At 41.4% G+C, this 14852-nt stretch overlaps 2 protein-coding genes across 10 annotated transcripts in view; both read left to right on the forward strand.

Annotated features, from left to right (window-relative positions):
- The window catches only part of LOC117740228 (3'-5' RNA helicase YTHDC2), a 33196-nt gene extending 29648 nt beyond the window's left edge, over positions 1-3548 (forward strand). For 6 of the 9 annotated variants that reach the window (XM_034546482.1, XM_034546479.1, XM_034546483.1 and 3 more), the window contains 3 exons: positions 1269-1478; positions 1604-1786; positions 2782-3548. In XM_034546482.1, the coding sequence (XP_034402373.1) occupies positions 1269-1478; positions 1604-1786; positions 2782-2853 (465 nt within the window). In that variant the 3' untranslated portion in view covers positions 2854-3548. The remainder of the gene's footprint in view (positions 1-1268; positions 1479-1603; positions 1787-2781) is intronic. The other 3 variants (XM_034546480.1, XM_034546487.1, XM_034546486.1) reach the window with 3 other exon arrangements.
- Positions 3549-5940: 2392 nt separating this feature from the next.
- On the forward strand, positions 5941-14615 carry hmgcs1 (3-hydroxy-3-methylglutaryl-CoA synthase 1 (soluble)). The gene is made up of 10 exons (XM_034546733.1): positions 5941-6093; positions 7332-7780; positions 8122-8247; positions 8726-8890; positions 9988-10156; positions 10518-10688; positions 11314-11420; positions 11541-11666; positions 12258-12415; positions 12723-14615. The coding sequence occupies exons 2-10, from the start codon at positions 7333-7335 to the stop codon at positions 12798-12800; spliced, it is 1548 nt and encodes a 515-aa protein (XP_034402624.1). The 5' UTR covers positions 5941-6093; position 7332; the 3' UTR covers positions 12801-14615.
- Positions 14616-14852: the final 237 nt, after the last annotated feature.

Raw genomic sequence — 14852 nt, forward strand, 5'->3', positions numbered from 1 at the left:
AGAAGAGCTTTTTGGGGTTAGACAAAGAGGATTCGATTCTGCATTGGTAGAACAGACTTTTGGCTGCAGAGATAGAGGCAGAGAGGAGGAGAGAAGAGATTGATAGGAGAGCAGGTTGTCGGCGTGTTTGGATTTTCGCCATTTCCTTCCCGAGGCTCGCATAGTGGCTCTCTCGGCGTGCACTGGTTCGGACAGCCACTGAGCCGGAGAGGATTTGCGGACCTTTCGAGTCGTAAGAGGACAGAGAGAATCAAGAGAGAGAGAATCAAGAGAGGAAGAATAGAGAGTAGAGTGTCAGTGGCAAAGTTAGGCTGCATGTTGGGTGAGATGAGTAGACCTGTGCCACCACCCCGACCAGTGGGTCTGGGTGTGTGGCTGAAGGAGAAGGCCGAGGAGAGAGCAGCAGGGGTAGATGTGTTGTCTGGTGTGATCCAAGTCTCAGTGAGAGCCAGGAAGTCCAGCGATTGCTTGATAGCGAAGCCAGAGATGAAGTCTGCCTTGCAGTTAGCTGACTGGCAGTTCCAAAGGGCCCCTGTGACGAGGTGTTGGGTCTGTGTGGAGCAGGTGGGATAAATAAGAGAGGAAGGATTTTGGTGCATGTGTGAACAAGTCCGCGGTCTAGATGTGCACACAGGTATGGAAAGAAAACACATTATCACAGGGAAATGTTTATCCTCAGCCACCACCGGAGACTTACACTGATGGCAGGTGGCTACCATGCAAGGTGCCACCTGCCATCAGGACTCTAACTAACAATCATGCCCATTCACACACTGATGGCACAGCCCCCAGCAGCCATTTGGACAAGGACACATCAACGTGGACTAGCGGAGCCAGGAATCAAGCCACTGATCTTATGATTGACAACCCCCTCAGTAGAACGATAACCCCCAACACACGGGAACACATGCTGATGTGAGATCAGTGTAGTTCCCCTTTAGCAAGGCTTTGTCAGCTGCTACACGGTTCGCCCAATTCAACCCGTACTTCAAATTCAGCAGCTTTCACTTCACCTTCTTTTGTGTTCCATTGCTTCAAGAGCTAAGCATCAGTTGACTTTTAGGGCAGCTCATCAGCTTAACTTAAATGATCATCGTCTCCCTAAACTGAAAACAAAAACCTGTGATGATGTTGTGGTGAATCCTCTGTAGGGCGTCTCATGTCACCCGAGAGTCGCCAGTTTTAGATGGACTTGTTTAATTTGACTAGTTACTGTCTCATCAATAAATCAGTCTTTGTCAAGTTGGCTATGCTGTTGTTTTCTATAGCAGATCGCAAAGCCACCGTCTCCCCAGCTGGTCTTCTCTTCAGTGCGGTACTTCATCATGAAGAGCAGCAATGTGAGGAACATAGACATTTCTCAGCAGAAAGGTATCTGGTCTACAACACCAAGCAATGAGACCAAACTCGCCAAAGCCTTCCTGGAGAAGAGCGCTATCATCCTCATCTTCTCTGTCCAAGGCTCTGGGCACTTCCAGGTATCAGTCTGACCAATACTGCATGTAGTTAAGTTTCTATTATCAGAGCTCTGACCATCTTAATCCCACTGTCAATAAGGATCTTCAAAAGAAAAATAGAAGTGCTTCCTTTTGTCTTTTCACAGGGCTACGCCCGCATGACATCAGTCATTAGTCAGGAGAGCTGCCAGGACTGGGGCTTCATGGGACTCGGAGGGGTTTTTAGTGTAGAGTGGATCCACAAGGAGAGTCTTCATTTCCAGTGCTCACAACACATCCTCAACCCGTGGAATGAAAACAAGAAGGTCCAGATCAGCAGGGACGGACAGGTGAGAGGACGGTGCTACTGGGTCTAGATACAAGATCAACTTCATCACAAAGCATCAGTTCCAACCAACAATGCACATTTACAATCACACACACACATATGTAGAATAGGACTGAAACTGTCAACACTGTGCTTGACAAGAACAGTATAAACTTAGTAGTGTCGACCTGATGGCAGTAACTGTAACTACAAATGCACTGCAAATGTTTGTATGAAAAGTACTGTACAAATAAGAGTGACATTTATATTTATTATATGCACACAAACAGTCCTGTCATCATACCACCATAAAATACAGCACATTAGGGCTGAATAAAGAGAATGTTCTTAATGACATCATTTGATGTCAGTTGTACACATCATGTCAGGGTTCTAGAAGTTAAAATGGTTGTAGCCTAATGTCATGAAGGAATGTGTTTTAAAACGGAGCCGTACGAGTTTGATTATTTAAAAAAAATACAACTTCCGAAAACAACAGACATGTAACAGGTGACTGGTTTTGTTGAGCTGCTGCTGTGATTGGCTCAGCATTAAGAGCAATAACAGCAGTGTTGGCTGAGAGTGTAATTATGCTGATTGTTGTATATTTGGGCTGTGACTATTGATCTTTATACTTTTTAATAATCTGTCAGTTAGTTTTACGATTGATCACTTTACAATTAATTGAACATCAGGAAATAGAGATGTCAAATAGAGATGAAGGTGCTGTTTCATCCTACCGACTGACCCAAGACACAGAGATAAACATCTCACTTTTGGTGTTTGCTTGATAATTGACTGAAACGATTAATTGATCAATGGAATTGTTGCTCATTACATTTCAGCTCTACTTTTCTGCTTTCTGTTTCTCCTCCTAAAACACTTCATAGAAGGTTTGCCAATGATAATGGGTTCTAAACTGGTATTTTCTACTGACCAGCTGAATGTGATATTTACAGTGTTTGCTTTTGGAATATCATCACTGCAGTTTTCCTTCTTTTTTTGGGTCTCATGTAGGAGTTGGAGCCACAAGCAGGCAGCCAGCTGCTGTTACTGTGGGAGAGAAACTCTGGGAATCAAGTTCAATAAGAGGTAGCAGCAGTACACAACCTCAATCTGGCTCAAACTACGTGCATACATTGTATATTGAAAGAAACATGTATTTTTCTATCCGATCTTAAATGTTTTATTCTGTTTTTCCTTGAACAGAACAAGGACTGCACTACTAGTTAAGTGATGAGACAATGGAGGGACTGATTCATTGGAAAGCTCAGCTCTTGTTTCTGTGTTTTATTTAATACGTTCTCAGTCAGGTTTTATTCATTTTATTAAAAAAAGGTACTCAAGTTCTTATCAAATGATATGTTTACAATAAAATGTCTGGATGTTATTAGGGGTCTGACATAAATTAGAAGAGATGAAACATGTTAAATATTAGGACAGAAGCTGCTACAGTTCCTTTAAGTTTGTGTAATGAAGGTGTTGAGTGACATGTGAACACTATTTACAAAAGCAATGCTCCTCTACATCCAGAAGGGAGAGAAGGAGAACATGTCATATGTGTTAAAGCTCTGATGAGACTTGGTTTGACTCATTTTAACACTTTTGTTTCCTTTTTTCCCTGATTGAGGGCAGAAAACATCTTAATATTTGTTGTTGGCATTTGAATTGTTCGTGTTTGCTGCTGTATGCAGAGAGGTGAGAAGTGAACGTGTGGCTGTCGAGTTCAGGCATCCTCACGATTGTTAATGGGTTGATAAAATAAACAATGATTTCATCTTAAAGCCGTCAGTGTGATTTCCTATGAAAAAGGAAGCAGCTAATAGAAATGTTGATAAGCTCATCAACAGTTGTCCCCTTTTGCTCCATAAGAAAAATAAACGTATATTATCTATATGGAGGATGAAATATTATCTATAGAGGGTGGAGGATGAATTAAAGAGTCTCACAGCCAGAGGAAAGAAGCTGTTTTGAAGTCTGGTTGTACTGCAGCTCTGTCCAGATAGCCGGTGAACAGCTCTTCTCAGGGTCCTCTTCTCACCAACACCACAGCCCAGTCAGTATGTTTGTTGTGGACTACATCAGAAAACATTCAGCAAGCCATTGAGATGTGGCTCTCCTTCCTCATTAGAATATACCTCCCACAGCTCGAGAACTACAAAGGTGCACCACAGCCAATCAGAGCTGACTGGGCTCGTTGTGGAGGAGGGCTCTTAAAGAGATGGAATGCCATTGTTGTAAACATTAAAACATCCAAACACGTTCTAATAGAAACCTAAAATACAAGTATGAACAAAATATTTGTAACAAATTTGCCCAAAAAGTCATTATTCATTTTTACATCAAAACTTGAACAAAGAAAGGTATTGTTCTGGAAAAGATCAAGGGACAATACGAGTGAATATGTACAGCAAGTGGCATTAGACACATCACTCTCTTGAAGTTCTGCTGACAATATAATAATATAATTGTCCCTATTTGTGGCTGAAGCGGACATGGAAGAAATTAAAACCTCCATCTCACAAAGCCACTGTAATTAAAGTGTAAGACACGAGTACAGGCAGTGCTGGACATCAGAACGGTCAGAAAGAATACTGAAGAGCCTGGTGAGGTTTGTGCTGGACATATTAAGTCCAGTTTCTAATAATAAGATAAACGCAGTACTAAGGCTATCATTATCGACAACCATGAATATTATCACAGACAATAATGACTGTCTAATTTGAGGACTAAACTTGATAGAAATTTAGAATACAAACCTAAAACGGATATAATTGGCTGTATTGTTTTCCAGGTTGGGTGTGAAAGACTAAGAACAAGGCTTTCAAATGAGCTCTAATTTAATTTAATTTAGGTTTAGGGTTTGTTAAAGGACTATCTAGGCAAGCACAGGACTACAGAACAGCGCCACCCAGTGTACATATACCGTTACATTTTCATTAACACATTTGGATCTTACAGGGTTTATTAATAGGCTTGACTCAAAGATGGTTGCTACTCCACCTCCTTGGCCGGTGCCTCGAGGAATGTGAGTATTAATATGACTGGGAGGAGTTGATTAATTTAGGCTGACATATTGTTCAGGGCACAGCCAGGTGTAACAGATGTTAAGCAAGGTCTAAGACAAAATAAACCCATATGATTATCTGATATTAAATAAAGCTTTAGATGACAGAAATCTGATATTTAAGAATCCACATATTTTGTTGCACTGCTGCGTTGGTGGTGTTAATTTTTATTAGGATATTTTGTATAACTGTTCTTTGGATTTAATTAGGACAGAGAAGTGTGTAAGACGGCAACTCTACTTCAAGTTCTGTACTTAAAAAAAAAATATATATATATATATATATATATATAATTATAATTTTGAGCTACTTAAACTCACTTGAGTATTGCCACATTTATCTGACAGATATAGTTATTACTTACTCTGCAGATTTACAGTTACACATTAAACACTTTCTGAATTATGATGCAATGTCACACATCAAATAACATGGCTCCAACATTAAACTGCCGTTAACACCTTAATGCATCACAATCCTATAATACAACAGCTGTTATATAATAATATAAAACACTGAAAGGGGACATTCCACATACTGCACTGAGGAGATGACTTTTCTTTTGATACTTTAATTACATTTTATAGATAATACTTCAGTACTTTTACTTAGAAACAGTTTGAGAGACAAGCTCTCAGACCAGACATCCTTCAGTTTACTCCAAAAACAAAGATGCTTTGCATAATACAGAACTAAAATACCTTGGGACCTGATTTAAAAGGTGCATCAGGATTACATGAACAATGGTTCATTTAATAGTTAACAGGTCCTTTAATTACATGGACACTGATGGTCATCACCGAAAATTGACGTTAAATGAACGGAACATCTTATAATAGGCAATTGCCGTTCCCGCTGTATGAATGGATCATGGGTCGTTGCCATGGACACACTGCTCTGTTTTTCAAGCGTTGCCCACTGCTGTGTCTACCGCGCCAGGAATTACGTTCACAGTCTGATTGGCTCCTTCTCTCTCACCATACATCGTACAACTCACGCCATTGGTCCGCAGACACGGCTCCGGCGCGTGGTTGTGATTCCTAATATCCGATTTGCCAAAGATGCGCAGGACTCGGTAGCGCCGCATGTTATCTGTGAGCTGTGATTGGCCAGCAGGCCAGGTGCTGTCGTGCAGGGCGTACGCTGCGCTGTCATCGTCATACATAAATACACTTCTGCCGGTCTGTCAAAGATTGGTGGACTGGACACAAATTACAACGTCAGTGACTCGTAATATCTCTGGAGTTAACTTCACACTCAGGTGAGAAGATCCACGTAACGTTACGCTCTGCAATATTGTATATTAAATACTAGAATGTGTCTGTTAAGTCTTGGTAGACGGTATTAGTCAACATAAACTTGTTATCGCGGGTGTCAGTTTGTAATCTTAATTCATTAAATCCGAATTGTTGCGTTGGCGTTTTGCTACTCGAAAAGCGTACTAGTTTATATCTAACATAGTTGGTTCATAAATATAACGAGACACCGCTAGCTTTAAATCAAGCTGCTGAATGGAAATTCCAGCCCTATCAGAAAGGAAGCGGGTCCGTCACCTAATGCGTCCGGGTTGCAATATTATGGCAAAACAAAACTAAATGTCTTTTTAAAATAAACATTGTCACATAGTCTTTACGGCAATAAATGTGTAATTTCTTCCACGATTGAGCCGTCCATATGACAGTCTAACGGGTTAACGTTACATTTTTCGGAATTAAGTTAAATTGTAGAAAATCCCATTGACCTTTCACCAAGTTTAGCTCTATCTGTTGTATCTTGTCTCCCAGACACAAGCGTTATGTAGCTAGGTTAACGTTATCTGTTTAGGGACGTAGATTACGCAATATAAGCTCAGGGCTATCTAGCGGTCACACTTAACCACTTTTTAACATTTTAACTTTAGTCCTAAAGAGGCTCGTCTTGTGCCTTTTACAGCTAGCGTTAGCAACTCACTCAGTGGTTTAACGTCTTCCGTTAGCCATAGTTTGTGGCGTGTACCACGGTACCGGCGTTTCATTAGTTAGCGGTAGTTCGGTTAGGTTAGTATTTAAAAGTCAAGTAATGTTAAAGCAGAATAGTGTCTCAACCACCACAATAAGTGTCATTCTACTAGTGATATGGCCGTAGCAAACATGGTAGTTGTTGGTCAGTGTTTTCTGTAACCTTCCCATATAGCTAACTTTACATTAGCTACACAACGCAACAGTGGAACAATGTCCCGTCATGTCTAATGTTGCGTTGCGACTGCAATGTTCTTGGCTTCTTTTGACTGTGAGCCTCTCAAACAGTAACTTAGTTTTCTGTTAACATGTCCAACGGGCGAACAAGGGAATGTGTTTTCTGACGCAGCTAAACAAACAAAGACCGGTTCCGACTCTTACATCAGGAGCACTAAGTGGGCCCAACACTGTCGACAAATCCAAAGTTGTAGTACTCCAACACACAACCTATTTATCAAATGAATATAATGCTGAACCTGAAACCTCTACTCCACCCTTTCAGGATGCCAGGATCAGCACCAATCAGTTGCTTAGGACCATGGCCCAAAGATGTAGGTATCATTGCTTTGGAATTGTACTTCCCGTCCCAGTATGTGGACCAGGCCGAGCTGGAGCAGTTAGACGGTGTAACAGCTGGTAAATACACCGTGGGCCTGGGCCAAGCCCGTATGGGCTTCTGCTCAGATCGTGAGGACATCAACTCTTTGTGCCTGACGGTGGTCCAGAGGTTGATGGAGAGGAACAGGCTGTCCTATGACAGTGTAGGTCGACTGGAGGTGGGCACAGAGACCATCATTGATAAGTCCAAGTCTGTCAAGACGGTCATCATGCAGCTATTTGAGGACTCTGGCAATACAGATGTGGAGGGCATTGACACCACAAATGCCTGCTACGGGGGTACAGCTGCACTCTTCAATGCTGTCAACTGGGTGGAGTCCAGCTCATGGGATGGTGAGTGAACATATATATATATATATATATTTTCACATTGATCGATTCATTGAATAGTCTATGAAATATCGGAAGTGTAGAAGTTTTCATTCAATTACATCATTGGGAAGTGTTGCATATTGATTACTGCTAACTCCTGATTGATGAGGTGATTCCCTTTTTTGCACATAATAGCGTTTAGTCAGCCTTAATTGTTGCAACAAATATATTACACTCTTATAGAATGGGTTGCTGCAACAGTTTTGTGCCACTGTGCTAATGATTCCATTTTCGAGAAGAGACTTGTGTGTATGTTTGGATACATATAAAAACATGCTCCTCCTCGTGTTCCCTTTCTGCAGGACGTTATGCTTTGGTTGTAGCGGGGGACATTGCTGTCTACGCCACAGGAAGTGCCCGGCCTACGGGAGGTGCTGGTGCAGTGGCCATGCTGGTCGGGCCTAATGCTCCTCTGGCCTTTGAACGAGGTCAGCTATGTGATGACTGCTGTGCACAACTTGTCAGATAGCACTCTTCAATGATTGGCCGTATAATAAGACCCCATTGTTATTTAGCCAATCACAATATCCAAATGCTGATTAAGTCACTTACTTTTAATCTTCTCTGCTGTTAATCACTGAAATCAAGGTTGTCAGACATTTGGAAGGAACATGTGATTTAAGTAAAGTATCTGTCATCTGATACTTTACTTTTACTTAACTTTTTTTTTTTCTCATAAGTCTGTCTTCTATAATTACATTTTTATTTGGGACAAGTGACTTTTACAATTTGCACTGGTTAGTTGCGTTGGTATCTCAGTCATTGTCTGAAAGTTTACAAACGGCAATATAAAAGTGAATCTGTGAAAGATTTGAAAAATGATCAAGCTTAGTGGAGATGGTGCAGCCAACACAGAATGAGCTCTACATAGGAGTTGAATTGAGCCAGCTGGTGTCTTTGGTGCAGGTCTACGAGGAACCCACATGCAGCATGCATATGACTTCTACAAGCCAGACCTGATGTCCGAGTATCCTGTGGTGGACGGCAAGCTGTCGATAGAGTGCTACCTGAGTGCCTTGGACCGCTGCTACTCTGTGTATCGCAACAAGATCCACACACAGTGGCAAAGAGGTGGGTTAAAACTGATGTCTATGATCAATACAGACTGGTGCTCCACATGGATAACACTAAAAGAGGTGCAGAGGTATCAGATATTACCACACAGTTTTGGACTCGGCTCCCAGAAAGGAAAGATGTGAGCGTGTTCTCACTAATGCCTTGTTTGCCCTACATTGTACGACTCGTCTCCACTCACCTCTCCTGCAACCATTTTGTGTTTGGTTTTCCATTAGTAGAAGTTGTGTAATAATAAATAAATAAAAATACAGAGGGTCCTCTGTTTGGTTGCAAATGAAAGAATCACACTGTTTGTGTCGCGTTGAGGTTGATGTCACTGCAATTTTATTCGCCGTTGCTATAATCAGCTGAGAGTTCTGCCTACATCAAAGGGGTACTATCTGTAGTGGAAAATGAAATTGAGAAAATCACCTTGTACAAAAAACAAGTCAAGCGGAACTAAACTGAAAATTCATCATTAATGACTCATTCAATCTTATTACTGCTCCATGTCAAATATCTTATATTTGAAGACAGAAAGCCCCCAAATACTGCTGCTACATAATAAGAGCAGTCGTAATATTGCAGTTGACAGTATCAGTATCTGATGCTTCTTCTTTTTTTTTACAGCTGTATTTATTAGTCACGGTACCTTCTGTTGGAAAGGTTTTGCTGCTGTCTTGAGGGATTGATCCGATAAGAGCATGATTAGTTAAGTTGGTTTCAGGACGTACATGTACAAGAGTTTACCTAAGTTCAAGACCATGAGCCTTTTAACCTAATGTGTCAACAATGTACAGTATCTGAGAACATATAAAGTGGATATATCCAGCTCTTCTCTCTGGGCTTGATCTAATGGGCTGTGTTTCCATGGCGTCTCACATCAGCTCTTTGAGGTGTTGGTGTGTTCCTGACGTTGAAATGAGCTTTGTCACCTTGATATTTAGTACGTAGTGCATGGTTCGGAGGTGGGAGGAGAGGTGCGACATGAGCACAGCAAGGTGTATTTAGATAACAATTGTTCTCATTGCTCTTTGCAATGAAATGTAAGCATATGTGTTACAAATTCTTGAGATCGTGCAAAACAAGTAACATGCTCTTCTTCTTCACAGATGGTTCAGAGAAGCGTTTCAGCCTGGACGACTTTGGCCATCTAATCTTCCATTCTCCCTACTGCAAGCTGGTGCAGAAGTCTTTGGCTAGATTGATGCTGAATGACTTTCTAAATCACCCCAGCCCCAACACTGACACGGGACCCTTCACAGGTCTCGATGCCTTCAGGTACACTTAATAAAACGGCTAGACATCAGACATGAAAAAAAGTGGTTGTTTGACTGCATTTAGAAACTTAATTCTCCTGCTTACTACTTCATGTTCCTCCATCTATGCCGACACCTTCTTCTGCTTGACTCTTCACTTGGTGCTCACTCGCTTCATAAGATATAATATACTGTAGTATTTCATCTTGGATGTAAAGTCTAATGTACAGTTTGCTCTGCATGTGGAAAGTATTTCCTAATGACCTAACTTACCAAATGACTTTACCAGCAGGTGGTACAAGTACAACCTAGTTATTCTATGACAACACCAGGATACACTTTAGTGATTCTGATCAATGGTGTGTGGGTGTTTTCAATGATAGAGATGTACGACCGGAAGAGACCTACTTTGACCGGGATGTGGAGAAGGCCTTTATGAAGGCCAGTGCAGATCTGTTTGAGAGGAAGACCAAGCCCTCCCTACTGATCTCCAACCAGAACGGAAACATGTACACCCCCTCTGTCTATGGCTGCCTGGCATCACTCTTTGCAGAGTAAGTCTCAGTGTGACTGTTTTCATTCATTCATTCACTGTATTTAATCACAAAATGTTCACGTCAGATGAAAACACCTCAAAACAAAAGCACAGGAAACCAAGCATTTCTAGATTTGGTAAAGACCTGAAGAACTCCAAATGAACTGAACAACACAAAGTGTCTACTGAACAACCGACTAACCCTGCTGTAGACGCTTTGACATTGAACCATGATAGAGACAAGTCCTGAACCCAGGTCCCCAGTACCCAACGCAACTGGATCTGTTGGCTGAGTCCCTTCTTTTTTTCGGGCAGTGCAGCGTTGGTCTAACAGGATCCGTAACATTACAGTAACATTGCCGTTTACCTAATACTAGCAGCTCAAAGATTTTTACATAGCCTTCAGCTAATTGTAAGGTGAGATTACTGGTGAGATCTTCAAACAACTGTAAATCGTTGCATTCTATATGCAGTTTATTGCAAGTTAACAGGAAATTGCATCTCAACCGATCAGGGGCATCAATGCAAAGTAATCACTTTATGGCTGCAAAGACAACTCCGATTCTGGTGGGACTCAATGAACTGGTTGAAAGAATTGACTCTTGGTGTTGTCAGGAAAAAAAAAGTTTTTCTCTGTGTTGCAGGCACACATCTTCACAGCTGGCAGGACAGAGGATTGGAGTTTTCTCTTATGGTTCAGGATTTGCTGCTACTCTGTATTCTCTCAGAGTCACACAAGACCACACACCTGGTGAGTCGGCCACGGTTCAGTTCACCTGTGTGATGATGGGGATGAAATTAGAACCTGAAGTCATTATAAAAGCTGTAGAAACTAACAGACTACAATGTGATTTGTTGACTTTTGTTTCAGGATCTGGTCTGGAGAAACTTGTGTCCAGCCTGAGTGATCTGAAAGTCAGACTGGACTCAAGACAGAAGGTTTCACCTGCTGTCTTCTCTGAGAACATGAAGCTGAGAGAAGAGACTCACCACCTTGGTATGACCTTGCTTCACAGCTGCTCGTGTTTGATACACAAGGACATGTTCCAACTGCTTCTTTTACAGTGAAAGTCACAATTGTGGCAGGAAGTAAAGCTTGTAGAAACTCCCTAAAACAATGGCTGCTCAATCTCTCTGGGTGCTGAAGAGAGATGCAGACGCCGTTGTCGCCGGACTTGGACCTATAACCACTAAATAATTGAGAATTCTAACATTTTGATGAAGCATTTCTATTTTAACCGGCGCAGCTTTTCTAGCCTTTACGACACTCATTCAGCTGTCCAGGAAATGCATCGACCAATTACATGCGTTGTAAATCATCTCACGTGATGCCACTCAGCCAATCAAATATGTGTATTCTAATAAGCATCGTAGTTTGATTGAGATATTCATATAGAAGGGTTAATGATCTATAGCGGGCACAAGTGGAATGCATTTATCAATGGGTGTACTGGCCCAAACTCTGCTGCATGAGCCTTGAGATTGTGTCGGCACTGACAAACAGGATTTTAGTTGATATTTGGAATCCTGCATCTCTCACTGCTTGCCATCACGGTGATCACATTCTATTTTCAATCTGTCCTCACAGCCAGCTACATCCCTCAAGGCCAAGTGGAGGATCTGTTCCCAGGGACGTGGTACCTGACACGAATAGATGACAAGCACCGTAGGGAATATGCCCGAAGACCTCTGGACCATGATCTGCAATCGGAGCCAGAACTTGTTCGCTCTAGCACTGCCACCGAGGTACAGGAGGTCTAAACCTTAGGACAGTTTCCTACTTTGAACATTATATCCACTGTAGAGCAAAGGAACCACGATCTGGGAACACGGTGACGTCACTATCAAGTCTTAAAAAGACACATGCATGAAATTTGACACCTGTAGAAGTGACGAAATGTTTGGGACGAGGGTTTTAGAGCAGAACACTGGTGACTGACATGACTTGTCCTACAGATGGGATTAGTGTTCATAACGGAGCAGCAGATCGGACATGGATTTGACCCGAAACCATTTAGTGCTTTGTTAACCAGCAGTTGTTTTCCTCCTTCAGCACATCCCCAGTCCAGCCAAGAAGATGCCTCGCATCCCTGCAGCCAGCGCCAGCACAGAAGCTGCTGTCAGCAACTGAGCACTCAGTTTACCTCTGAGAGGTATCAAGGAAACTCTAATAACTAGATAACACTAGAGGTCCGAAGGCAGTGTCCCGTCTGAAAACACCAGACAAACTAAATTAGGTTGGAGCACTTTCCCCTCATGCCCCTGTTGTCCACATGTAATACTGTCGGAACGTAAACTCTCTATTTGACCACAGTGTCTATTTTGATCACGATAATCAATTATTTTAGCAATCCTTCATTTCAATATTAACATTTGTACATATTTTCCTTTTGCGTTCATGCAAAAAGGACTGTTTTTGAGACGCACAGGCAGATGTTTGCATAGATTATTGCAGATGTTGAGTTAAACAAGCAGTCTTTCTACTGGCAGCTGGCAGCCAGTGACAGGAAGAGGAAATGGGACATAATTAACGTGGTTGCAGGCCTCCTGCTAATTAAAAGATCAAAGGGAAGTGTGCCTCAACTGTGTTAATGTATTGAAAAAGTGCTGACACCACAGCAACCCAGCATGAAACTGAGCTGCTCTGTGTCCAATACCTCAGTTTTCTATGAAAAGATGTGGTTCGCTTTCTACAGGACTCTGCAAGTTCATCATGTGACCACACATCAGGAACAGTGATATTCAAGGCTCCACCCAGAGAGCTTCACAGGGTGGAATCTCTTTTCCACTTGTAGTTGACAGCTGTAGCTGTGCTCATGTAGGAAACGTTCACCCACACAGAAGATGTTAACCGTCCCACACTCAACACTGTTGAGTCCATGTTGCACCAAAGCTGTTCTGGATAACACCATAAAAAGCTTAAGCTGCTGCTGTTCATTAGGTTTACTCAAGCTTCCAAAGTAATTCGCTCTGATTGTTTTTAAAGTCTCTCAAGAGACTGCAACATTTGGCCTGAGTTTCTTTGTAACTCTTAATAATTAAATTAACAAATAATTAATCCATGAATAGGAGATAAATCATTGAGTGAATTTTATGAAGTAAACTTCCTGTGGTTTCAGTGTCTCTTGTTTGAAAACAAGCACACGTTCACTGTATTCCTTTAATGTGTTTGCAGACTAGATGATGAAAACACAAGTAGTGTCTTTGAGTCACTCCCACCACATGTACAGTAACAAAGAGAAAGCAGCCAGGTTGAAAAATGCTGTCTTGTAGTAAGATGCCAACAACAGTGGGTTTAGACTCTTCCAATAAGTGATAACAGAAAAACATTACACCATTGTTATCCTTAAAAGTGCACTCTGCAAAATGTCTGTTTCAGCTGTAACACATTCCTCGATTTAAAAAAAAAAAAAAAGTATGCAACTCACCACCCTTTGGGAAACCTACAGTCCTTCAATGAGAAGAGATACATACAGCAATATCAAAACTTACATTTTCTTTTTTTCTGGGGTTTTTACAAGAGAAATATTTTTGCAAGGGGGATTTTAGTTTTTTAATTTTGAAAGTTGAACCTCAGCTATAATAATAAATAAAAGTAGTACGAATACAGACACTCAATCCCATAAGGCCAAATGTCCCCATAAAATCAATGAAAACCACAATGTTTGATCCTGCGGCCATCGCAGCATGAAATCATTTATTATGTCATATCAAACTTACAATCTAGAGCCCTGGCTTCAACATTGTACTTTCTATTTTCCACCTGTTTGAACCAGTCATGTTTGCTCTATGGGGTAAAACATGCTATTCTCCTGGCGTCTCCTAGGGTCATCACTGCTGTAAAATAAAGCACTGCAGTATTTGATGCAGTGCATCAAAATCTATGTTTTTGCTAATCGTTGACATATCCCAGACTGTGAAATAAAATCACTTCGTATCCAGAAAAGATGTTTCTAATATTTTGTTCCCCCAGAATCTCCACCTCTAAAACAACAGTTTCAATGCAAATGGAGCCTGCACTGAAGAAATGATTCTGTGTCCTATTAAAAGGTTGATTCTGTGTAATTAATTTATGCCTGACAGTTATGCAAGAGTTATTTGTGTTGTGAAACCATATTGAGGCAGTGATTGGTAGATATGAATGTGTATCTGGCGAAGGGACCAGTCAAACTGTTCCAGTGTC

Source organism: Cyclopterus lumpus, chromosome 12 (genome assembly GCF_009769545.1).
Source record: "Cyclopterus lumpus isolate fCycLum1 chromosome 12, fCycLum1.pri, whole genome shotgun sequence".
Taxonomy (NCBI): Eukaryota; Metazoa; Chordata; class Actinopteri; order Perciformes; family Cyclopteridae; genus Cyclopterus; species Cyclopterus lumpus.